The following is a 27,989-nucleotide window of genomic DNA, read 5'->3' on the forward strand; positions in this document are numbered from 1 at the left end:
TTTCTTCACCAAAAATAACAGCAATATTTTCTGTATTATTCCTAGATAAACCACGACACACTTATCTTTGTAGGTTTTCTAGGTTTTGCTTGTAAATCAAGATGAGGCAGTAGATACAGTCATGGAAAAAGAAGAAAACTGACAAATCAGTTGTCAGTATCCATGCTCTCTGATCCTGTCTTGAGCACAAAACAAGTGTTCAACATATACCTGCCAAAAAGATTATGAAGATGTAGGCTCAATAAAGGAATGCACACAGCAACAACCAGATATGGAACAACAATGGCAGGCTCTTCCATTCAAACTTAACTGTAACTTGTTCCTTTAACTTCATTTGACAAAGACAAAATCTATACTGAAATCCTTTTTTGGCAAGCTCACACATTTCTCTTACAGTCTGATCATTTTCTGAACTGTCCCTTACAGATTTTTAACAGCATACTTAAAACTCCTACTATTCAAAGGTCATTCATGAGCTTCCTTGTAACATTTTATAAAATGTATTCCTTCCTCCCATACCTCCTTAAAATTTATTTCTTCAAAGTTGATAATCTGCCTGTATCATTTTTTAGATTCCGCATATAAGTGATATCATATGATATTTGTCTTTCTCTGACTTCCTTCACTTAGTATGATAATCTCTATGTCCATCCATGTTGCTGCAAATGGCATTATTTCATTCTTTTTTATGGCCGAGTAGTATTCCATTGTATATATACCACATCTGAGTAGTATTCCATTGTATATATATCTCCATACAGTTCTCCATAGTGGCTCTACCAATTTATACTCCCACCAACAGTGTAGGAGGGTTCCCTTCCTCCACACCCTCTGCAGCATTAATTGTAGATTTTTTGATGATGGCCATTCTGACTGGTGTGAGGTGATATCTTATTGTAGTTTTGATTTGCATTTCTTTAATAATTAGCAAAGTTGAGCATGTTTTCATGTGCCTCTTGGCCATCTGTATGTCTTCTTTGGAGAAATGTCTATTTAGGTCTTCTGCCCATTTTTCCATTGGGTTGTTTGTTTTTTTGATATTGAGCTGCATGAGCTGTTTGTAAATTTTGGAGAATAATCCCTTGTTGGTCTTATCGTTTGCGAATATTTCCTCCCATTCTGAGGGTTGGGAAAGTTTGTCTTAACTGTGATGGAAATAAACCTCACACCAGTACAGAAAGTGACGGAGTCGTGTAATTAAGCACAGTCAACTACTGCACCAGGAATTCGAGGTAGTATAAAGCTGTAAATGTTTTGATATTACTCATGCTTCTTTTTTTCTCTTATAGGTGTTAAAATGGGTAGAGGAAGCGGTTCAGGCTTCCAAAGTTCACCTCTTGTCAACAGATCATTTGGAACAGGCTGTAAACACTTGGAAAATTCCTTTTGATCCCAGTCTAAAAGAGGTTACTGTGTCTCTGAGTGGCCCTTCTCCAGTGATTGAAATTCGCAATCCTTTAGGTGAGATATATGGTACATTCATATAATAAAATAGAAAAACCATGAAAGGTAAAAGATTTTTTGTACACTTGTTCAAATTAATGCTAACTTTATGAATAAATTCAATAAATCCAAAAGTGACTAGCGAAGATGTTTAAAAATTAAAACTGAATGTTTTTAGTCATAAGTATTATTGACTTAACATGAGATTCAAAAAGCTAGAACTCCTAATAATTTAAACAGATCACATGTACTAACTTAATTGTAGGTAAAGTATCCAAAATAAAAAATATTTTAATTGAACCTGAAATCATATTTTCCTCATCTTTATGTGGGGAAATACTTCACAATAACTTATTCTGTAAAATTCAGTATTTTATGTTATTTTTAAGTGAATCACATGAAAAAACTCCTCTTAAAACCACTGATTAATTTTTTTACTGTATCATTTTCTTGATAAATTTTAATCTTATAGGAGACAATCATTAAAAAACAAATTCATGTTCTCATTAGAATGTTTTAATTTACTTTGCTTCCTCAGTAATTGTATAGTATAACCCTAAGTTTTGGCTTGATTCCATTGCCAGTTGAATATTACAATAAGACTTAATGTTGAATAGTAATCTAATAAACACAGAAACCTCATTTTTCTTAATATTTGCATTAGAAAAAATTTTTAAACCTATTGATGTTTGCAAAATATTTTTATTCCCATTGTAGCTTTAGTATGTGCTACATTTTTTTTTACCTATTTGTGAATATTTATAAATGGGGAGGGAGTAACTATCTTTCTTACTTATTTGAGTCTTAGAAAATAACTAATACCTTAAAGAAAATAGCGTATGAAATTGTCCTCAAAGGCTTCATCCACACTAACAATCAAATTGAAATTTACAAGCAAGCAAAATCTGTTTTTCAAGACTTCTACAGGTTTGGTCTTAAAAATGGGTTTGTCTTTAGAAATGGATTTGTCTTTTTAGGTAGCATTCTTCTAATACCATCCATGCTACCTATCCAGGAAAGATTTGTGTTTTTCATTATCTGGATACTTAAAAGTACCTGTAACCATTGCCTTAAGTTTCTGCTACTTTAAAAAGTCATTGATACTGATATTTTAAAAGTCATTTACAGTGATTGTAAAGCTTTTGATGCAAACATAGAATTCTTATAATTAATTTGTTTATATAACTGCAGAAGTAGTCCATAGGAGAGCCAAGAGTGAAGTGAATTAAGTAAACTATGGCTTAATTCCAAATTTGCTTTTCTTCCTAAGTTCCACCCATCATGCTACTTCATTACACTGCCTCCTTTAACTATTCCTATGACAAGTAAAAGCCTTCAAGCTGTGCTTCGTGGAAAACTGAAGTTGTACACTTTATGCAAAGATATGCCCAGGGCTCTTATGTTAGTAATACCCTGAGTGATCTTCCAAAAGACATTTATTCTGTTTTACTGTTTTTGCCATCTATCAAGTGTAAATGTCTCTGGGGACTCCACATAACTTCTTGGTAGCCATAATAGTTACCTAGTCTGGCTTTGGAAATATGATTACAGCCTGTCATTTGTTACTCTCTTTATAAGATCAAATCAGCATAGCAAATAGGAATGTTACTTCAATTCCAATATCCAGAAATGCTAAAGTTGAGTATATTTTAGATATAAATAAAATAATGTTTTGAGCTAGAGGCACAAATGTCCATCAGGTAATTTGTACTGGAAATGTATACAGCTAATATACATAGCTGAAAGAAAGATTATGCTTGTTACCATTATGTCTATCTTGCAGGGAAGCTGATAAAAAAGGGATTTGGCCTGAATGAACTATTAAATATTCATAACTCTGCCAAGGTGGTGAATGTTAAAGAGCCAGAGGCTGGAATATGGACAGTGAAGGTATTTTATAGTCTATTTGTTATTTTATTTTGGTGTTGGCATGTGTTATAGAGTGTATACAATAGTTTATTTATATCTTCTCTAGCAATCATAGAGAACGCTTTTACTAAAAAGCAATATACATGGTGCGTTTGTAGGAGGTGTCTCGATCACATGAATTGATAGTGTTAAGTTTTGATCACCACGAAAGGCATCAATACCACTATAAATAGACTTAAAATTCTTGGATAATTTTCCTATCATCAAATCGGCAGATTGATTGTGTTAGCCACTGTCTGCTTCCAAAACAATCAGAGATGGAGCCAGTAGAGAATGATGGTTGGGGCATAGGCCCCAGTATGGAACTGCCCTGAGTTTGAATCTCAACACCGCCACTTAAAAGCTGCATTACATCAGAACTATAACTTCTCTGTGCCTTGCTTTCCACCTCTGTAATGTAGGATGGCAATAATAGTCCTTTCCTTCATAGAATTGTGCTGAGAATTAAATTAAGATGGTACAAATGAAGTACTTTGCATAGTTCCTGCTACAAAATAAGCTCTCAAGCACTGCTGGTTATTGGTATTTGGTGGATGCACATTCATTGTGTACTTTAACACAGAATGGTATTTGTATCCTAGAATTAAATTAAGTAGTATATATTCACTCTAAGAAAGCACTGTATTTTGGCAGTATGGAGGAAAGAACATACCCTCAAAATTCAGGATGCCATAAATCTGAGATCTAGTTCTGTTGCACATTATATGTGGGACCCACTCTAGTACGTGGTCTGAGTGGCTTGCCCATATTTCTCAAAATTTTCAGTGTGCTCTGGCCTATTTCCAACTCAGGTACCCGTGTTTCTGTGTCTGAGAGGTTTTTTTTTTGTTTAACCTGAACAGGAGAAGGCTGTTCTTCTGGAGGATGAAGCCCCTCAAAAGCAGCTTTCATCCCCTGCAGGAATAAGCTCCAGTGAGAGCAGGCTTAAAAGCACACCCTTTATGGGCTGCATTCTTCTTCCTGTGTTACCTGCTCTTTGCTTATTAGCATCCGTCATACCTCCCAAATGAACAACTTACTCTAGAATCCTTCCGGGACAATTCAAATGAAGATACCGCTTACGTCATTTACTCTTTCATTGTCTCAGCTTCCCTCCATAAAAAAATGGGATCATTGGGCTCATAGTTCAAATTATTTAGCTTCTGTGAAAGTATGTGGAGGTGTTACACTGTAGAGATTCGAGGTGCCATTTTTGCCTGCCAGTTTTTTTTTAAGGAATACTTATATTAACTTTACCAATTTAAGGAATGAAAGTTTTCATTGTAACTCCATTTAAATCCTAGAATATCAATTTTTTATTCTCAGAACTCTCAGCCTTATAAGGAAAATAGAAAGTGCAATATGGATTTTTAAACATGGATAATATGGGATAAGGGTGTAAGTAAAAAGGCAATGTGAAATAAAATTAGTAATTTTTTATTGAATAGATCAGAAATGGTCCCATCTGCCTGTTTTATTCACCCAGTTCCTTGCACATAGTAGTTGCTCAATATTTATTGAGTGCATTAGATTGTCAACAATGAAGTGTTTTGCTGTTATATTTTAAATAAATGTGGCCAAATTTGATGTTATGGTTATTTTGACCAACTTGCCCAAAATATGACTAGATTGAGTCTGACTTTCTGTGACCACAGTAAGAAGGAGTATAAGAAGTTCTGAGTCTCCTTATCCCTCAAACACTTTAATTTAAGCATGACCTAAGCCAGCAGTGTCCTGAGCTAGCAAGTTCACTAAGGTAATTCATTCTTGCTCTCTGAATAGTGACATTAAGTTGTTTATCATTGATTTTGAAATATGTACAAGTGATGACACTCTTCCGTATTATTAGCAACTTATTGTAAAGTATTTGAATCCATTTTGCAGGTGATTTGGATTACTAGCAGTGGTATTTTCTCTAGTAAAACTCTTGCCTAGAAGAGGGATATTTTATATGTCTGATGGTTTTCCTTGTGCCTAACACACCTATTCATTCAGTCTCCATTCAGTAAACATTTACTGAGCATCTGCTTTTGGCCATGTTCCATGATACTTAATGGGCACTGAGTATATCTTAATTGATAATTAGAACAGAGAAGCACTGAGGATTAGTCTGTGAGTAAGGAGAGAGAGGATAAGATGGTGGGAACACTGTAGACACGTTTCTAAGCTCGGTCTCCTATAATTAAGAAAACAATAAAAAGACACAGTATCTATTATCATATTACCTTAAATTTATATCTAGTCATCACCAAAAAGGTTCTGGTCCTGATGTTACACAATTTCTAGAGTACAATTCGTGGTAACTAAACAAAGGATAAGCATTACAATGCAAGTAAAGATAATAAACTTATTTTGCTCCTAAACGAAATGCCAAAATAATGTATTGGGTTGGTGAAAAGGAAATTGAGCTGAATCTACTGACATAAATATGGCTGTTGACTTTGGATCTCCCTTTTGAATGGCTAATGAATGATAACGTTTTACACGTGTGCTTTCTCAAGCGGAGAAATGTCTGAGATAAGATAGCACATCCCTGGTGCCGTCTCCTGTGCACTCTGCTATCTGGCAAGTGTCTGCTCTATCAATGGAATTAATAATGGCTTTTTGAATGTTTCACATAACAGTTTTAATCTCAAGTATGGAGCACAGCCTGTCTCTTAATTGACCTTAGCCTGGTATTCAAGGACCACCTAATTGAACCTCAACCACTCTAATATGCTTTTGCAGTGTCTCTCACCCTCTCTCTTACCACATTCTCATGGTCCATGCTCTGTCTCAAGCTGTTGCTTCTTTCTAGAATGCTCTTCTTACTTTATGTCTGATTGATAACTACCCACTAATGCTCAGCTCAAATGGCAACACTTTCATCAAGATTTTTCTGACTTTTTTCATCCAGAACATTCTCTTTTCCCTCTGGCTTTCTATTGCGATTTTTCTGCACCTCCCTTTTGCATTATTTTTCCCCTTTATGTCATATGTATTTCTGTACAGATTTTGTCCTCCAATTTTGCTATAGACCAGACTGTGTCACCAATATATGCCATAGTGCCTGGGAAAGAACTGTATAAATATTCATGAATAAAAATTAATACACTTACTCTGATGATACCCAGGGAAGCAGGCGGAAGCATTGGTTTAGTTCACCCACAGTTGATACACTGATGCAGAACATTTTATTACGTCCATGATTTGAAATGCTATGAGAGTGGCAATTTCTTTTCTTTTGTGGTTCTCCTCTGAAACCCTGGTAATTTCTTTTCTGTGGTTTAGTAGGACATTTTCACTAAACATAGACAATGAGTCAACTCATCAGTACAGTTCCTATAAGTGACTTGGATGTTTTAGGTTGCCTGTGATGCAGGGAAAAGCATGCCAAAAAGAAGTCACTGAAATGAGCTGCAAGTATTATTAAAAACAAAAGAGAAGGTTGTTTTATGCCCCTAAATTTTCATTTGTAGGGAAGCTACAAATCCTGAATCTAATTTCTGAGAAAAAATATAAATTTTCCATTCGGGCAGCTGTATCTGTATATAGAGTATTTGAACATAACCACGGAAACTCTCAGGCCAAACTGTGTGCTCTGCTCCTTAAGGGAAACTTCCTGCAAAGACATTAAATAACTGTCAGCACCCATTAGGTTTAGGTGGTACAGACTTTCTATTAGTCTCGGATTATCAATGTGATCATGTAATTTAGCACATGCCCTGGGGTGTTTCCATTAAGTAAATTTGGCTAAACTGTCCTTATATAATCTCCTAAGGAGAGAAGGGAATGTACCCAACCACATGATTCTATTGAGATTCTGAGACTAGTAGAAATATTCTGTTTGTAGATAGTTATTTTGGTTGCCAGAGCCTACTAATGCATTTTCTATAGGATAAGGATATTTTAGAAATCATACTCAAGTGACACAAACTTGCTAAGGAATCATAATTAAATAAGCCTCAAGTCTACAAAGGACTGCACAAGTAGAATATTATGCTGGCCTCCAATTATTCTTACCTGGTGCCTCTTTTGAATAAGCCTTCAGACTACACCAGGTGGGTTATTTAAATGGATTAGATATGGCATTAATTCAATGTTTAGGAATGCTGTATAACAGATTTTTTCCTGGAATATTTCCCAGTTATTTTGGTCTGCCAATATCAGATTGTCAACCAAATGGAATGTTTCCTTTAAAGACATACCTGTACTCTTGTGTTTTTGTATAAATGTGTAGAGGTGTGTGTGTGTGTGAACATATACAGAATTTACTCTTTGTTTTGGGTACATTTCTCTCCTTGTATCACATTTCTTTAAAAATATAATACCTAATAAAATGATAGTATTTAAATCTAGCTGGCTTTATTATATCTTTATGGCTGGCACAATGCCTAGCCCACAGTAGATTCTCAATAAGTATTTGATTAAAACCATAATATTCTTTAATTTGTAAAGAACAGTATGTCATATAAGAGTAAAAACTTTAAAAAGAGATGGATGTCTATTTTAATTCAAGATACACTACTTAGTATCTTTTTGACCTTGAAGAAATTACCTAAACCTCTCCAAGTCTGAGAAAAATGGGGGAAAATAATACCTACTTAATATTGTCATGATTAATTTAGATGTTGGTAAAATGTTTAAATGGTTTCTGACACATGAATGGTAAAATTAGTTAAATCTGTTATTCTCCTGAATGTGTGTAAATTGTACCTATATTTTCTATCAATTCAGATACACATAAAGATTTTATTTTTTACTTGGTTTATTTATTATTTTATAAAACATTGAAACTCCTTAGGAGAGAGAAGTTAAAGCCAACTCTATCAATCACACTTTAATTCAGTTTATAACGGGGCACGACTCACATTTAGTACCAGGAGGAATTCTCCCGGCTTAATACAAGAAAGTTCATTCTTCACTAATGTCATATGTCCATAATGACACATAATGTCATATGTGAGGGCTGACAGGTGTTCTACTTCACATGGTCACTCAGGAACCCAAGCTGATGGAGGCACCATCATATTTTGAACACGTGGCTTCTCTTAGTGGGGAAAAGACTAGACCATGTGCATTGAATAGAAAAAAGGAAGGGATTGTGTCACTTCTCTGATGAGAATTTTTTGTGAGTGACAGACACGCTTTACTTCCTTTATAACCCATTGGCCAGAACTATTGTCATGGCCTAATGGTCTGCTGGAGCTGGCTCATAAATGGCTCGTGTAGAGTCAGTTATGCACTTTCTCTTCCCAGCTCTGTGTTCAGTGACATCCTGTTGAGAGCTTGAAGTCAGCCACTGTGGTAGTATTTACATCACAGAAATTGGCAAATACCCCAAATTAGGGCTTTCTCTTTTCAGAGAGAATTTTACCAACACTCCACTGACTTGACCCCTCCTAAATGGGAGTGTATTTAGAAAGGCAAATGAATAGTTGGGTGGTATTATTGTTTTCTATGCCATAGCGTCCAAATCAACTCAGAGATTATGTTATCCTAAAATGCTGTGCATAGACCTAGAAAGAGTATTGAGCTTGGAGTAATTGCCATTTAACTTCCTGTCTAAACCTAAGCAAGTAATCATTTCTTTGAGCCCCAGTTTCTTTATGGTGCTATAAAATCATTTTTGGATGTAACAGTATTTTGTGAGATAATGTGTGAACACACTTAGCATAATGTGTCTAGAAAAATTCAATGAATTCTTGATGACTCTGGCATTAGTTGGTCCTAGGGGAATCTAAGGAAAAGTGCCAACATTAAGCATTTGGATGATGTAGTATCATTTATTAAACCTACATATATTAAGTGCCTATTGAGTAAGATTTTATAGGTGATATATATGATATAATTATTGACTTCAGGGGCTTTCAGTGTAGAGAGGGCTTTCATATTTAATAAGCCTTTATCCTTAAACTAAAAGTAGATCCATCTGCAATAGAACTGACCAGGAAGCTATCAGAGGAGCAACTACTTTTCCCTGGAGCTGTCCATGGTCCTTGCTTCATGGTACTTCAGCCTGTCCTGCTTTTTCATTCCTCATAGACTCACTCCAATTTAGAAGCCTACACTCTGGTCCACTCTGCTCCTTCTTTCCTCTTACTGCTTTGTGGATCATGGCTACCTATTTACAATTATAGAATGCCAGTGGGTATCTAGTCTAACCTCATCTTTGCCTCAGGTCTGCTCATACTACAGCAGCCTCTGTATTCCTGATTCAGATTCTCCTGCAACTTGATCAACATGACATTCTAACTCAGGATAGTAGTGTAACTCATTATGAACCTTTATAAATTGTATGAGTAAATATACTCTTTAAAATACAACTCTCAGAATTTCAAGCCAATACAAACCCAGTTCAGTGTCCAGTGCCTAGGAAATTTCCTGTTACGTTTGGAACCATTGTGTTCCAAGCATAAGGTTTCCCTCTTCTTAACTACGGAAAGCATGAGGTGAGGATGGCTCTGTGCCAGAGTGATGCTTCTAGGTATTCTGTGGTGGAGAGATGCTTTTTGGAGCCAAATTCTAATTTTGTTATAACCCACAGTTTAAATCTACATGATATAAAGAGCAAATAGAAAAACATTAAATCAGTAATTTTTGTCTTACTAATTTAATTATATATGTAGAACATGGTGCTAAGATAGCTAAATAATTCAGAAGGGAAGAGAGGAATAGGAAATACACAGCTGGGCTTCCCCTCTGTTGAACTTCGTTACGGAATTAGCTGAATTTTCTTCACCCCTCCGAGACCTTCTTATCATTTATTTCTCCTCCAACACCACTCTGTCCATAACACGTGAGAATCCAAAGCCTTCTAATGCTTCTGGAGTTTCCTGAAGACTTACTTTCTTTTGGTCTCCTTGCCTCCTGATTATTTGTGTGTTGATTCTAATCTTTTGTACTTCGATGGAGGGTAAAGCTCAGCCCTTCAAAAATTTCATAGGAAATCCACTAACAAGAATCTTCTGTGAGTTTAGTAGATTTGCCTATAGATTTGGGGACATATCTTGAAGTGAGTTGTGTCCTTTCGCTCTCTCCTTGCCCCCCATCCTTCTTTCTCCCCATTTTGTTTCTGCTTCTCTCCTGTGGATAGACTCAGAAATTCCATATTACTCTTCTATTATGTAGAGCAGTTGGGTATATTTCAGCTTTTAGCTCGAAACCAGCATAATCCAATTCACTGAGATGATCATGAGAAATGCATGGGGTAGCAGTAGAGGTCAATTTCTGGAGCCTCACTGAGTTTACATCCCAGGTCTGCTACCCACTGTTTATCTGTGACTTTGAGCAAGTCACTTTACCCTTCTGATCTGTGAAATGAAGATAATTATAGTATTATCTCACAGAGACTTTTGTGAGGATTAAACGTGATAATTTACATAAAAGATTTGCCTGCTGCACAGAATGCATTTTGTATACGTTGGCACTTTTCTCCTTCATCCATTTACTTGTTTGTTTAACCATCGTTATACATAAAATCTTTTTGTTCCTATGTCAATAATACTTGAAAAAAGGGAACTCAGCTAAGAAACAGACTAAAATAATAGCTTACTTTAAGAAAACAGATTAAAATAATAAATTATTGGCACTTTCTCGTGTTATATTGTGTTCCTAAAATAATGTCCAAGTATTGTTGTAATTCTTTTAAGAGAATGATTCGGGAATGATAAATGCAGGCATGAGTATTAGAGGTAATTTTAAAATAAGTTAGCTTAAATTTTTTCTTTGCATTTTATTTTTAAACTATAATTTTGGTTTATTTGTGATGTCCCTTGCTTCCATTACTCTGATTAACCCAGAGTTGGATGTCATTGTGCATAAAAAGTGATTCGCTTGGAAATATCTTTTACTTACAAACCCTTTTAAATTCTATGCAGGCATTCCTACTGTTTACAGTATAATATATAAATAAATTAAGATTTTCTTAACTAATTACGCTTCCTATTCTTAGCATTTCTCAGAGAATAGTAAAACTATGTCCTTATCTCCACCTACTTTTTTGCTATGCTATTTGGATCAAAATTAATTTATTTTCCAATAATTTTATAGAGATTGTAAAGGACTCCCTCTTCATCAACTCAGCTTTATTTTTAATGTATTATTTAGCAACAGGATAGCATATTTTCCAACACTTAGGTAATTTTTAAGTTTCTCACTTAGCTATTAAGCAACATTTTTTTTTTTTTTTTTTTTTTTTTTTTTTTTTTGCGGTACGCGGGCCTCTCACTGTTGTGGCCTCTCCCGTTGCAGAGCACAGGCTCCGGATGCGCAGGCTCAGTGGCCATGGCTCACGGGCCCAGCCGCTCCACGGCATGTGGGATCTTCCCGGACCGGGGCACGAACCCGTGCCCTCTGCATCGGCAGGCGGACTCCCAACCATTGCGCCACCAGGGAAGCCCCTAAGCAACATTTTTTAAATGGACTCGTTATCAGTTGATTTGTGCACAGACACTTGGTAGATGATTAGCGCTTAACAACAGTCATTAGGCGGATTGCGTGTTATATTTACCCTTGGTAGCCTCAAGAGCTGTTTTATCATAAGGGACTTTCTGAGCAACAAGACAACTAACAGCAATAGATGATGTCAGTGAAAAAATCTAAATCAACTCATAATATTGACCATTTAATTTCTCTTTTACAAGAAACCGGTAGACAATAGTGTCTTCACTATAGCCCTACATTATCTAAAGCAGTTGAAAGTAGACTTAGCAAGGTTTTGTATAGCCTTGTAGGAAATCCTCGACTTAAAATTGGTTTATGATTGTAGTTTTTTTTTTCTTGTCTGTTATGTGAAATTCAGAACACATTTTCCTTTAGAAATAATGCAATAAGTGGTGGTACTGAGACTCCTACACTTACACTTAGAATCCTTTGTTACCCCTATGAAAATGAGCGATAGTAATAAGCAGCATCGTTTATACTAAGAATACAACAATGTTTTCATGAAGATGTGTTGTTTTTCTTTTTCCTCACCTTCATTTTCCTTTCCGCTGAGTTCCTGCAAGTTCTGCTCAATGAGGAACATGATTGGTAGCAACAGGGACATATCTCCTCACCCTTTCTGTCCTCATTGCCAAATACTGAGTCACAGTGATGTAGGGAAAACTGTGTGGTTTGCTGAGCCTTGGAGCTGGCTTATCTTTAACAATGCTGTGGCTTAATCTAGCTGTTCACGATATTAAAATCATATATATCTATCTATCTTTTTAGCACCTTCTGTCATGCTATGATAACTAAATATGTGTTTCTCAGTGTTGAGATGGAGAGCCATGTTGGCATACTGGTGTTATCATGTGAATGCTTTCTCTTACTCCTATATTCTGCTTCTACCTAAATGCTGCTATCATATAATCATTTTATTTTGAGACAAAATCTCAGTGATCAATGTTATAAAATAATGGTGAACTCTTGTTCATAAGCCTTTAGATGGTTTTTGAAATACATGTTCGTAAACTCCACTCACTAGAGATTCTGAATCAGTAAATCTTGGCTGGAGCTCAGAGTCCATATTTTTACAAACAACCAAAGTGATTTTGTGTAGGTGTAGATATAGGTGGTCCTTAAATCATATTTAGAGAGATATTGATGTAGAGGCTAACTCTGACTTACCTTGCCCTTGGGAGACAATGTAGCATGGTGGGGAAGAGCCCAGAGCCACCTCTGCAAGTTAGGAAACCTTGTGAACTTGGGCAAGCTGTTGAATAGCTTTGGTGCCTCAACCTCCTTATCTGTGCAGTGGGGGTAATGATGATATCTACCTTATAGGGTTGTAATAAGGATTAAATAAGCCAAAGTATTCAAACAGTCTGGGCACAGAGGAAGTGCCCAATAAATGTTAGTGTTTTATCCTGTGACTCTAATCCAAATGATCAATATTTATTATTTATGCACATATGGATAACTTCAGTGCTTAGCTATTCAATATCTTGTTCATCTCCCCTAGGAGGTGTTAACTGAACTACAGGCTAGTCTGTGCTTTCATATACATATTTCTATGTGCCTTTTCTGTAATTCTGTCACTGCATTTACTGCATCCTCTTGAAGATTTCGCTTTCTCCATCTGACTGTCTCACTGGCCATAGACCCTTACAGGGTCAGGACCTTCTTTTCACTCATATTTGTATCTTGAGCACTGAGTGCCTTGGCTGGACACTGCTGAGCTGAGGATGCCGTTTGGCTAAAAGTTGGAGAATGGTCGGCTCTTGTGCTTGTCCTGGCTGTCTCTTCCCAGAAGCAAAGAGAAGGGAAATATTTTCATAATAGAACCTGGATGGTGCTTAGGGGAGAAGATTTAGTCATTCGTTCATTTCACAAATATTTCCTGAACATTCACCATGTGAACCAAGTCCATTCACTATGACTACACCCCTCTATCTTTTACCACTGGTCATGAACTATAAAACTCAGCTGTACTTTAGTCCCCTGGGATATGTATTACAAAACTTGAGTTGAAGTTACAGAATCACAGTTTAGTTCAAAACAGCCAGATCAAAAACCTCAGTGATCGGACATCAATCCTAGTTAAACACTCTGCAGTTTCCCATACTGGTTAGTGTCTAGTGTGACCTGCATCCTGGATCAACTTCTGATAGAGTTTGTCATTAAACATTTTTCAGACGTCTAGCAGTGGAAGGCACTCTGTTCGCATCACCGGCCTCAGTACTATTGATTTTCGAGCTGGTTTTTCCCGAAAGCCCACCCTGGACTTCAAAAACACAGTCAGCAGACCGGTGCAAGGTTTGTATGTTCTCATTACTTCAGTTGGCATAGTAGATATTGAAGTGCAAAAGAGTTCTCAGACTGTCTGTGATTTTATAATTTTGTGATATTCAATAAAATTGGGAAACATAGCATCTTTATTTTAAATATGATTGCACTCTTGACCTAGTAACTGTTTATCAGAGTGTGATCCCGAGGCCAGTGATATTGAAATCACTCAGGGAGCTTATCAAAAATTAAGATTCCTGGGGCCCACCCCAGATCTCCTGAATGAGAATCACAGAAGGTAGGGCCCAGGAATATGCACTTTAACAAGCACCTCATTGATTCCTACACTTACTAAACTTTGAAAACTGATGACCTAGATCTTGAGACTTTTTCCTTACTAGCATCTTACTTGCCTGTTGTCAAGGTGAAAATGCTGCGTGCGTGTGTGTGTGTGTGTGTGTGTGTGTGTAGTTAAAACATTAAAGATACCATATAGCATTATATGTTCCAAGGTGAAATTATTGTTGATTTGAAAGGTGCTTCTTCCTCTTGTTTTATTCATGCAACAAGATTTATAGTTAAAAAGAAGGCTCAATTCTACTGTGACTTTAAATTTCTTTTTTCTGATAGTTCTTTTATTTTTATTGCTGCAGTTACTGGAAGGATACAGAATAGTGAATCTTTAAAAGTATTCATGTAACAAATATCATATAACGCAATATTCATAATTCTATTCTTTCTACATATAAACATGATTAAATACCATGAAAATAATTACTTAGGGTTTCCTAAGTTTCTCTGGTCATGAATAAACTGTCTTTTATGTAGAGAAGATTCTACAACTGGGCCACAGTTTATGGCACAGTCTGTAGTACTCATATGTATGTCCTTATTACCTGTTATTATAAATACAAAACTTATTTGATAGATAACCTCAGGTGCATGTTACTTGCAAATGATGACAGTTCCTTTCTCTTGTAGGAATGCCTACCTATGTGCTGCTGAATACTTCTGGAATTTCCATCCCAGCTAGAGTAGATCGTCTTGAACTTCTGAGTATCTCAGGCAGCTCTCTTAAGACAATTCCTATTAAATATTATCCAGATAGAAAACCTTATGGCATATGGAATATTTCTGACTTTACACCACCAAATGAAGCTTTCTTTCTCAAAGTAACAGGCTATGATAAGGATGATTATCTCTTCCAGAGAGTATCAGGTGTTTCCTTCTCTAGTATCGTCCCAGGTAAGATATCACTTTACTCAGCACTGGAGTATTGATAGTTTAAGGGGCTGATATGGTCCTATGAGTAAAGAATGGACTCTAGAGAATTCCCTGGCAGTCCAGTGGTTAGGATTCTGGGCTTTCACTGCCAGGGGCCCCTGGTTCGATCCCTGGTCAAGGAACTAAGATCCCTCAAGCTGCGCAGTGTGGCCAAAAAAAAGAAAAATAAGAAGAATGGACTCTAAAGTCAAAAATAATGTGCTCACATTATTACTGGGTCACCATGTAGAAGAGCATTTACACTTAGTAACACAAGCTTTCCTAACCATAAAATAGCACATTCAAAGTTTCATGTTAAGTCTCACTGATTGTAGATCTGAGAATTTTGATTACTTCAATCAGTGTGAGAATTTGAACTGGGAAGTTCTTGTGCTCTTACTCCCCCTGGCATATGTGTTTAATATTTGATTAGCTATCTGATTTGGCTAAATGTTTATATACAATTGTCAGAAACCTTTCTACTTTGAACAGTAGTTCCCTGCAAATAACTGGTGATGATTTTGCCTTTTTTGGTTAGTTAGTTAATAAGTAAGCTAGTTACTTATATATTTGCTATTATTTCTCAAGGCTGATGACTGGATTCTGACTAAAACTTTAGAACTGTATGTAACTTGAACCATGGACTGACAAGGATACAGAAGGATTGTTTCTAATATTGTACTTTTGGGTGGAGGGATAACAGTTTATCATTTATACATAAGGTTATGATTTGGGAAGTTCAGGAACCACTCTGTAGCTATTGGTTAATAGCTGTAGAAAGGAAATAATAGAACCAACCTCAGTATTTCCTCATATGCAGTATTCAAAGTTAGTTGTGTTAGCCCCTGAATTGAATGCTTAAAAAAGCTATTGGATTCTTAAAAATCAATTTTTTCGTTCCTTTTTGGAAGCAGTTACCCTATGAATTCAATTCTAGGATATGTGTGTTGTTTTCATAGTTTTACATTTTTGAAATTGAACTATGTTCTACAATTGATGATGTATTGTAACTTATCTGGTAGCTTTGTTTTCTATCTTGGTGGTACAAAAAGTGTTATGTCTTAAGGTCAGTGGAGTCCTAGATTCAATGAGTACCTTAGTAAAGGGTCCATGGAGATAATCCAGAAATTAATAACCTTTGAACAAAGAAAGATAAAGTGATTTTTCATGATTTAGATTAACTGGAATGCAGAGAATTTACTGGAATAATTTAAGTATGAAGCTTTTGAATGGATTAACAGGAAGTACCAAATATTATTGTGACCTTCTTGCCCATGTTCTTTTTTTCCCAGATGCTCCCAAAGTTACAATGCCTGAGAAAACCCCGGGATACTACCTGCAGCCGGGCCAAATTCACTGCTCTGTTGAGAGTCTTTTGCCCTTTACCTTGAGCTTTGCCAGAAATGGAGTTACACTTGGAGTAGACCAGTACTTAAAGTGTGTAAATGTTTCCATTAGTAATAATTTATAGCACTAAATATCTAAATACAAATAGATACTTATTTTAATGTACTTTTTCATTAGACATTCTTATTTATTTGCTTCATAGTCTTGGAATGTAGCAGTGGGCAAAGCAGACACAATTCTGAACCTTTGTGGAGCTTATATTGTAAAGGAGGAAGATAGAAGCAGGTGATAAATATAATATGATAATATAATAAATGCTAGAATACATTAAAGAGTTGATTCAGGTTTTATAGAATCTGAATTTTACACAGTTTAAGGGCCCCTGGATAAGACAAAGAATACAAAATTATGAATACAAAGTTAGGTCCTGAATTTTGCAAGAGTCCTTGCAAATGAAACTTAAGCTTTAGTGGCTTGAGTATAAACATGTCTCTGAATCTGATTTAAAGTGTTATGGCAAAAAGTAGAGCAGGTTAATTGGGGCAAGTACTACTGGTTGGTGGAGTACATGTGGTTTTGGCCAAGTTGCAATTTTAAAATTCAGAGTAGGGGCATTTGAGCAAGGACTTGAACATGGTGAGATATCCAGGTCACACAGATATCCAGGGAAGAGCATTCACACGCCAGGAACAGGCAGTGCAAATGCACTAAGGCCAGAGTCCACCAGGCACGTGGGAAAGAAAGACGGGAAGGAAGCCAGTGTAGTTCTAGCCCAGGGAGCCAGGAGGAGAAGAGTAGAAATGAGGTGTGTGCTGGGGGTGTGGGCCAGATGGAGCAGAAGCGTGTGTGGTCACTACCGCAGCCAACAGTGAAGGGAAGTGGGCTAGAGGGCACCAACTTCCGTTGTGAAGATGGCTGAATTTTCTAGACAAGTTTAAGGAATCTAATGATAAAAATTAAGTAGGCCTTGAAAACTAGAGTATGATTTCTGGCAAACTTTATTTTTAACTTACTATGAAACTACATTTGGGGGAAAAACTCTTAAGAATTATTTTACAAAGCTTTTACACTGGTAATTCAATATTCACGTAAATAACTTGTGTGACATGTTAAATATTTGACAGTCTTAGCTTATACAGTCTCCTTATGGGGTCATTTTAAGCAGAAGCTATGGCAAGAATGTTCATTATAACTTGAGAACATTTTCCATTGTTTAAACATTGGACTGTATTATTTTCTGCTATTTGCTTAACATACATCTTGATGATTTCCTTAGCTGCATATTTAATAACCAGCAACATAACTGACCAAGATATCAAATGATGAAGTTACAAAACTGAATGATGAAATCAAACAATTCTGCTTCGTGTTTAAATAGTAACAATTTTCAAAGACACTGGAGATTCTTTATAAGCATTAATTTATTAATTCCACACAATTCCTCTGAGGTAAACTACAAGGATTCTTTCTTTCATTTTTCCAGCCCTGTGGCCCAGAGATGTGACATGCCTTGCTGACATTTGTTAAGTTCTTTGGATGTAAGAGGCTAACGACATAATTGGGCATGGGTGATGATGGATTGATTCTCTAATCCCAATTCACTTGCACATCTCTGCCCTAGATTTCCTAATAACTCCAGCTGCATGACTGAATCTTTGTTATGTGAGTCACTATGGTCTCTAGGGGATGTAGGAGAGAATTAGTTTCCATCAGTAACAAGACACATTTCTATCTGACATGTTCCTTCCCCTGTTCCAAGGGTCATCCCTTCAAAACTTTTTATCATGGCCATATAATCTTAATGCTAACTGATAAGGGTACATGAAAAAGAGAATTGTTTCCCATGTAATATTTCATAAATAAGAGAGGAACAAGTATAACTGTAAAGAATATTCTCTAAGCACTCCATACAGTAGTTTTGTGCCTTTGAATAAATTACTTGTCCTTCTTCCTCAACTTTCTAGTTTTTAAATAAAGGGCCTTAAGACTAGAAGAATTGTCATTTTCTGTTCTAAAATTTCTGCATGTCTCAGTTTTTGATGAATCCTAAAATATGCTTGGCTCTGAAGTAGGCACTGCAGAAGACATGAAAGATGTGTGTATTTCAAACTCCTACCTTCCTGGAACTTACCAGTACCTCCTAGACAATGGCATTTGTAAATTTGGGCTTAGCCTACTGCTCTTAAGCATTCATGATACATCTTAGGTGATCAATGCAGCATAGAATAAGTCATTCTCCGTTTTCATCTGAACGTGACAGTAAGGACCACTGACACCTAATGCAGACGCAAGTGAAAGGAAACAGTATTAAGTGAATATTCTCAGTTACTAAAATATATGGAAGGATCACCTGGCTTATTTTCTCGCTTTCCTAATGACAGGAACCTGTGTCTTGACTTTCTCTTACAAACTCTAGGTTAGTGGTAAATGTACATTAAGAGCTCAGTGAATTCTTCATAGTGGTTTGGTGATGGGTGTGGTTCATTCGGATGGGGAGAGATCTGGAGTTATTACTGTGAGGTATCACATCTTGTACCACTTTCAGCTTCAGTGGAAGGTGTCTTGACTGCAGTGGGCTTTTCATCTCATCTGTATCTTGAATGTTTAAAAAGTTTATAAATAGCTATGGTTGATTATAAGAAAAAATTATGAAAATATTTATGACATTGCAATCATATTTTAAAACAATATAATGCTTGTTTTATAGATTATTTTAATGTTTTAAATAAGGATTAAATAGCTATTACTAAGACATTTCCAAAAAATGAGAAACAACTTGAAGAGTGTTAGAGGACAAAGTATAGATATTTATTAAATGAATGAATATGTAATATAGCAAAGGGATTTATTTTACCTAAATGACAACTTTGACTGTAAAACTGATAATCTTTTTCTTTACTCATTATATACATAGATTGAACCAGTTATGGTATATAGCCTTATGTAGAGCTTATATATAAGAAAGTTAAAGAGGATTTATCTTTTGGGGACCAAAACGTTTGTTTTCTACCTTCACACTTGTAAATTACTGGTTGAGTTGCTTTGGCTAGAACCTCACTGAACATGACCAAAACCTGGAAATGAGAGGGGAAGGAGAGAGGATTTAAAGAGTGTTTCTGTGCCAACTTTGTATCTTATGTTTTGACGTAGCCATAGAAGGTCTCCCAAAGAAATTTCCAGTGACCCTAACTGGACACAGGCACAGGCTATAGTTCTCAACAGCAAAGTTACAGGCCTGTTCAAAAAAGAAAAAAAGACATATGAATGTGAAAATGTGGGAAAAAAAAAATTGGTAAAATGATCATTAGTTTGAATTAAATGAGTTTTGAGGGAAGATTAAAGATGTCTCCCTGATATTTTCTCAGTAAAAAAGTCCCACTCTTCTGTCCTCTACCTCTTTAAAGTTTTTCTCACATTTGGAAGTGAATTCTTTTGTTAGAACCTATGAAGAGCAATAGAAAACAAAACAAAACTTACTGCCTTTATGTTTTTTGCTCAGAGTACAAAGCTTAACTTTCTAATTAAACTACAAAAGATGTATAATTTTAAGCTGTGAAGAACTCTGCATAATTTTATCATAAAATTATGGTAATTATGATAATAAAAGAACTCTGTATAATTTTAAGCTAAAATAACTTTTTTTAAGCTGTTTTTTTGTTGTTTTGTTTTGTTTTTGTGGTACGCAGGCCTCTTACCGCTGTGGCCTCTCCTGCTGCGGAGCACAGGCTCCAGACGCACAGGCCCAGCGGCCAATGGCTCACGGGCCCAGCCGCTCCGCGGCATGTGGGATCTTCCCGGCCCGGGGCACAAACCTGCGTCCCCTGCATCGGCAGGCGGATTCCCAACCACTGCGCCACCAGGGAAGCCCTAAGCTGTTCTTTTGAATGCATAAAACAAATAGTGGAATCACTGTTTTCAATTTGGTCTTGTTTTTGTAGTAACTAAACATGCTTCTATTTCCTTACCCCAGAGAATCGGCCAGTGTGACCTGGGATATTGAACAGGTCACTTTGTCTGATGAAGGCTCCTATGAGTGCATTGCCGTCAGCAGTGCAGGGACTGGACGGGCAGAGACGTTCTTTGACGTATCAGGTAATTATTCCTAATTGCTTTGCAGTTGCCTAAATATTAATGTAGCTATGGAAATGGGATGTTTGTTAATCCAGGCTTCACTGCATATTAACTGTGTGACCTGCCTTGGGCCAATTACTTAAGAACTCAGTGCCTTGGACCCCCTAACTATAAAATGATGACAATAAGAGTAACAGTCTCTATCTCATGGAGAAACTGAGGATTAAATGAGACAGTGTATGTCAGGCACTTAGAAGAGAGTCTGGCACATAGAAACACCTAATAGACATTAGCTGTTTTTATTATTGCTGTTGTTATTATCATTATTATTATTATGGGGGCTCAATAAATATTTTTTGATCTCCATATAGTATTTTCCATTGAAAAAATAAAATATCAGAAAAGGGAGAGATCCATTCTGATTATAGCAATGTTCAACTTTCCCTTTCCCTCTCCCATATTTATAAAGAGCAGAGTGCTTTTGTGAATGGATTCTGACATCTAAGTTGAAGACAATAAGGAAAGTATCACATTCAAAAAACATAGGACCTCAGTGGCTACAATATTGGTATTAAGAAGGGCAGAAGTCATGCTAATTAAGTTACATTTAAATAGTGTGTTTCCTATGAATAAATGGGCAAGGCTCAGATTACTTTACAAGGTAGAATATATTTTAGTGAAAAAAATTCATTTTTTCCTCTAATCTCCCAGATTAGAAACCCAAAAGACTACCATTATCAATTAGAAACCAAACAGACTACCATATATTATCATTGATCAGGACTTAAGCCACTTACTCAGCATATATCTAGAATTTGTTGGAAACTTTGTTTTGACTCAGTTATTTTCTACCTGCCTCCTAGCCTAGGGTTGCTGTGTTTAATAGTAAGCCTGTTCTGACGTAAATGTGCCTGTTGAGTTTATAACAATGTCTGAATTGTCAATTTAGTATTGATGTGCATTTTCTTTGGAAAATTTAAGACAAAAGTAGCTTTATAACTGTAGGGCTGTTTAGAAGCCTAGGATTTATGTTTGTTATCATTAAGTCTAAGCTGAACTTTAAAACAGAGGCGTGCAAGCCTGTTCTTCTTGCAGTAAATTATTCATTTTCTCTTATTCTTAGAAAAATAAAGTTCGTCTTCTGAAACAATTTAGCAAGTTGACATGCATCATAAACTATTCATTTTTTTCATCTCCCGTAATTATGAAAAGCACTGGAATCGTGTCAACATTCCTCAGCTTCTGGGGAAACAAACACTTGAGCACTTGAGGGTTTTTTTCCCAGCAATATTAATTAAGGGAAGGACAATAGGGAAAGAGGTTTGAGTGAGTTGATTCAGACATATTGCATAAATAACTGGAAAGTACCAGAAAGAACTCCTGAACTGACTGCTAAGAATTTGGCCCTGTGGTGTCAGTAACTTCCAAATATACACTCTACACGTGCCCTTCTAGTATTAATCTGTGCCAGCCGAGCCATGGTATTGCTAGGAAGTTTTACTGTACCAAAGCCACTTTTCAGGAATTGTGTCTTACTGGTTAATTATGAAAGAAGGGCAGAAGCATGGATTGATTGTATGGCAATGACTGTAACAGCAGAAGTAGCAAGCAAGTGCCCCTTTGGACTTGAAAGAGTGGACATTTCTTTCTGGGCTAACTTTTGTTTAATCTTCCAGCCTCAAACCTCCACCCAGGTCCTGGCTCAGCCACCCTACTGTCACTACTAACCAGCACACCAGAATCAGATTTGAATTCACAGGATAATTAGATCTCATACTTTGGACAGGAGTGTTGGGAAAGCACGGCATTATGGAATGGTGATGTTTTTGTATCACTGGATGAACATTTATAAAGTCAAATAGCACCCAAGAACTGTTTCAAGAAAAGTTAAAAGTTCTAGCAATATGTTACTTCATTTTTTTTTCAGCATTTCCTTCTAGACAACATTTTTAAGGATTTTTGGTTCATTGGAGATATTGGTTATTGATATATTGGTTTTAAATGCAAAATGGGTGTAAAAAGAATTATACCTCTTTTATTGCATATAAACATATAGAAAACAATGAATAGAACTGCAGAAGCAGGAAAAAATTCTTTACAAATGATATTTTGTACTTTACTTTATATTAATTTTCTCTACTGAATTTATTTTTTTAGCATAATGTCCCCCACCTGCAATGCACACATACATACAATACCAACATTTTGGCTTTAAGTAAAATTGAAAAGAGAAAACTTGTCAAGGGCATGTCAGTGACAGGCAATCTTAAATTTTAATTTCAGGATATTCTTTTAGAACAGGGTAAGACTTGGAAATAGTATTATACCACCTCATCATTTTATAGCTAAAGAAACTGGAGCCCAGAACAGGCAGGTGCCCCATTTCTGATCAGATGGATAGGTAGTGAGAAGTAGATTCTTAGCCTCCTGACTCTCAGTCCAGTGATCTTTACCTAATGTCACAAGGCCTATGCTTATCATTCTTTCTCAGTTTTGAGGTTTCATCTCTGGTCCCCTAATCCTAGCCATAGCCATTCTTTCACTTAAGAATGACTGCCCCTCATCCTCCCGGGACCAGGCTGTTTCCGGTAATTTGTTATCTTGACCTTTTTTGCAAACTGCTGTACTTCTCCATCATCTCCTCCATCACCACCAGATTTATTGATGTGTGCATAAATATTTCAGTGCATATACTATTATCTGTAGATATTTATGCAGTGATGGTATTGTATGTCATATTTAAAATCTCCTCTCCTCCTGGGTATTAGCAGAAAGTTGGCATTTTACGTATTTGAATTTATATTTGAAGAGGAAATAGACTCTGAGGCAGATTTTGCACGCAAGAGGGTTATTGCTGAGTTTCCTAGGAAAGAACACCTGTAAGGGAGTGGAAGAAGTTAAACTGTGATATAATCACAACAGGGGCCTCAGCTGATCCTACAGGGAGTTCTGGAGCTGGGGTGACCCTGAAATGAGGCAAGAGAGCTGCATCTTTTTCCTTCATTAAGTGGTCCCTGGAAGTGGGCTGCACTGGAAAGGGCATCTAACCTGAGCATGTTAGCTCCCTTGGCCATGAGCTCAGTAGCCAGAAAGCAGAGCAGCTAGGGAAATGAGTGCCTAAGTCCTTGAGAAGGATCTAGGTGTGCACCCAGCCTCCCCTGTATGCCCATAATATGGGATTTTACATTTTCTAAAATTCCCTAGTCTAGTTGAAGAAGTTTGTTTAAAAAAACAAAAAAAGAAACCCACACAAAATGTTTTGTGGTCTTCAAAAAGATTTTGATACAGTGTCAACACGTGTTCACAAGTACTCGCCTCCGGGTCTTTGATGGTCCATACCATCTTGTATGTTAGCATCACAGAGCCTTAGTGCTAGAAGGGGTCTTTCAGATTACCTAATTTAATCATCTCATTTTTCAAATAGGGAAACAAACATTGTGAATAAATTGGCTTATCTAAGGTCATACAGCTAGTTAGGGATAAAGCTAGGCAGCCTATGTTTGCCAGACTCAGCAAATAAAAACATAAGATGCCCAGTTAAATGTGTCTCTAATATTTCATGAGTCATACTTATACTAAAATGTTATTTGATATTTATCTAAAATTCAAATTTAGCAAACCATCCTGTATTTTATCTGTCAAACCTAACCAGACTTCAGTCAGACCTTCCTAACTTTCTCCTGTACTCTTCCCAATTGATTCATTAGCTATTTTCATAAGAGATTTTAAAAACATAGCAGAATTGTAAAAATTAAGGATTTTAAAAATGATTTAGAATAACATATACTCCTCTAAAAATGTTTGGAAAGCAAAGATAAATATAAAGGAAAATATGAAAAATATACACACTTCTCTCTCTCAGAGATGACCACTATGGTTTTGGCGTATTACTTCTCGGTTTTATTATAGGCTCATGTTATTCATCTGCACGTATATATAGTTTTGAATAAAGAAGTATAAAGTTGGATCTTGAATATCTGATACTCTTTCACATTTAAACTGAAACAGACACATGGGTTTCCAGCTAGTTTTTATTGCTATATTATTGGTCAATAATGGCTTTCTGTGGCAGGTTATTTTAAAGCATTTGGGCAGAGTGAGCTTTACAGGGGCATTTGGATTTACAGTATTCTCAAACCTAACTAGAGCAATATGTGATTTTCTCTAGAAATGTAGTTAAATATTTAATTAGTGAGTGCCTTTTGACCACATCTGAAATGCGCATGCATTACTCAATGCCTTTTGTGTACATGGTCCTACATGTATAATTTTTTTAAAAGTCTATGCCTTACTGTTAACTTGCCTTTCTTAAATCAAACATTCCTCATCTTCACTGGGAGAAATTCATCTTACTCTAATGTACTGTGTCTTAATGAGTTTATAATCCCCTTAAAGCTGATACCATTGAATCTTTTCCATATCTACCATATTCATGCGCTATTTTCTTTAAAACACTAAGTAAATGGTTTTAAATTTTAAAAATCCATAAATGCTACTTTCTTCAAAATTCAAATCAAAATTTGACTCATTCTGCAATCCTGAATCAGTCTAGTCATATCATTTTGCCATGCCTCTTTGATCCGTATCTATAATTTACAGATTTGGACTTGAGTGTACTTCGGTCTGTAAACATGCACTCCTACTGAAAGCATTTTTCAACTAGATGATAATTTTCTTGGGGTGACAGACATACGTATTAATGAATACGTTCCGTTGTACTGCATCTTTCCTACTAGATACTCAACACATGCTCATTAAATTTTTAAACCACCTCTGCGAGTGAGCAAAACGACTTCTGGGTCTTTCAATTTGAATCTTTTCATTTCACACAGAGCCCCCGCCAGTCATCCAAGTGCCTAATAATGTTACAGTCGCTCCTGGAGAAAGAACACTTTTGACCTGTCTTGTCATCAGTGCAGTGGATTACAATCTAACCTGGCGGAGGAATGACAGAGATGTCAGGCTGGCAGATCCAGCAGGAATGAGGATCTTGGCCAACCTTTCCCTGGAGCTGAGGAGTGTGAAATTCAGCGATGCCGGAGAATATCACTGTGTGGTTTCCAGTGAAGGAGGATTATCGGCTGCATCGGTTTTCCTCACAGTGCAAGGTACTGTGCTTATGGTGACTTCTGAATTGTGGCGTCTTTCTGTCTTCCTTCTTTGTTCTCTATTCCCTTAAGTTGTCTGTCTGAGGGTATCTACGCAAACAGTTACAGTTTTGAAAGATAGAATGCTTGTGGACCTTGAGGGTCTGAAGCTGACTAAACTGGAAACTAAAACATCACTACCAAATAGGTGACTTTAAAACAAACACAGCTAATCCTAGTAGTTGAAGACCTTTATTTTAAGCAAATAGAAATAGAAATTGTCTCTGGATGATTTAATGGTTTTAAATTCTCTCATTTATCCTGTGAACTTTAAAAAAAAACTAATTGTTAATAATTGATAAAAAACTTTTTTTCCCAATTTGAGTGCATTATTTGCATATTTAATTTACTTCTATGGTTTAATTAAGTTTTAAGATGTTTCTCATCTAGGTGAAATTTTATTGAAACTTTAGCAGAGCTGTTTTTACCTTATTTATGTTAGACACACACACACACACACACACACACACACACACACACACACACACACACACACACACACACACAGTACTTACTGAAGGTAAGCTAATGGTAAGCCAAACTTGAATTGTCTATATAGACTAAATGATAGTTTCAGATAGCTGAAAACAAGTGCATTAACAATGTGGTCTACTCGCTACCATCAAATGAAGATCAGAAACTATTCCTAAGTATCTCTTTCAGTAGAATCATAATTGGCTTCTAAATGTCTCTAGAGTCTTAATGTAATGAGCAACTTACTCTTGGCAGTTTTACACAGTTTAGCTGAAAGATTCGGTTGCTGCCTTAGCAGAATATTTCATTTCAAATCCTTGATGTGGGAGACTGATTGCTTTGGAATCGGGTCTGGCTCCTTGGTTGTGCTACTAGCAACAACTTTATAACATGCCTCAAGTAACACTGTCAGACGGTTTTTTAGCATGGTGATCTAAGAGAGTGACCACTGAGTTTTGGAGGCTAGCTCTTGGAATGTTATTAATGGCAAAAAAGTGAAACTGCCACGAGACTTAATAAAATGGTTGACATCTGATTCTGGTTTTCTCGCTGGTAGTTGAGATATATTCTGCAATCCGACTGTATGGCTGTGTGTCTTTTGTTAGTTGATCTGCTGAAACCTCTGGGGGAACATTACTCTTGTAAATGATTCACTGCATTTCTACGTGGTAAACTACCTAGATCATTTGAGTCAATACAAGTAGTAACTTGAGTTACTAGAGTTTTGGAAGTATTTTTACCAAACTGATTGTTTCAGATAGGATAAATGCTCATGGATTTCTGAAATGTGACCTTGGTTCTTTCCCTGGAGTCCCTTAGAATGGGATTGTAAAATAAAATCAGAGCCTTCCTTGTTTCCCCAGATTAACTTTTAATCCTTTAGTATTGTTTAGTCAATTTGAGTAGTGATTCTCAGACTTTCATGAATAAAGAATTATCCAAGGAACTTTTGAAAAAGCAGAAATTCTAACCCCACACCCAGAGATTCTGATTTCACAGGCCTGGTTTAGGGCCTGGGGATCTGCATTTATAACAGACCTCTCAGGTGGTTTCAGGGACAACATTTTCCAAAACAGCATTTGAATCTATTCCAAAGTATGAATCCTATGATATAGAAATGCATACTTTTAAAGGAAACCCTAAACTCTCTTCTTTCTGGTAAAATAGACTCATTATTATCTAATGATTTAAGTTCTGAGGTAAGATGTTACATAATGTACAAAATACAAATACAAAAAACACATGTCATTACATGATTACTGGCTAGCCTGTATAATCTCTAGTGGTGTAAATCTGTTTAGAGGCATTATTTTATGGCCTGCCTAGTTGGTCTTGAGTTTGAGGGAACAATTTTGATGAAAAATTTGTTTTTAAAAGTCTAACAAAAATACGTTCTAGAATTGATGGCACTGTTTAATAAAAAATAAGAGATTCTAGTCAACTGTAGCCATCTGATTATCTTACGGTTATACATTATTGAAAAGCAGTGGATATTTGATGAAATAAACTGCTGTACCTAGGATTATAATTCCTGCGAATATGTTTGCTATTGACATTGAATCATAAATTGTATATTAATTTCATTTTTATGCAGTTAACTGTTTTAAAAAATAAAAAATAGTTCAAGAAAGCTTAAAAGAGACAATA

The 27,989-nt window shown here is 36.2% G+C and overlaps 1 protein-coding gene across 1 annotated transcript in view; it reads left to right on the forward strand.

Annotated features, from left to right (window-relative positions):
• Window positions 1-27,989, forward strand: part of HMCN1 (hemicentin 1) — a 521,707-nt gene that overhangs the window by 178,118 nt on the left and 315,600 nt on the right. The window contains exons 5-11 of the mRNA XM_032606174.1: window positions 1,290-1,461; window positions 3,227-3,333; window positions 13,950-14,070; window positions 15,022-15,285; window positions 16,596-16,740; window positions 20,621-20,742; window positions 25,554-25,829. Coding sequence (XP_032462065.1) covers window positions 1,290-1,461; window positions 3,227-3,333; window positions 13,950-14,070; window positions 15,022-15,285; window positions 16,596-16,740; window positions 20,621-20,742; window positions 25,554-25,829 — 1,207 coding nt within the window. The remainder of the gene's footprint in view (window positions 1-1,289; window positions 1,462-3,226; window positions 3,334-13,949; window positions 14,071-15,021; window positions 15,286-16,595; window positions 16,741-20,620; window positions 20,743-25,553; window positions 25,830-27,989) is intronic.

Source organism: Phocoena sinus, chromosome 1, assembly GCF_008692025.1.
Source record: "Phocoena sinus isolate mPhoSin1 chromosome 1, mPhoSin1.pri, whole genome shotgun sequence".
NCBI lineage: Eukaryota > Metazoa > Chordata > Mammalia > Artiodactyla > Phocoenidae > Phocoena > Phocoena sinus.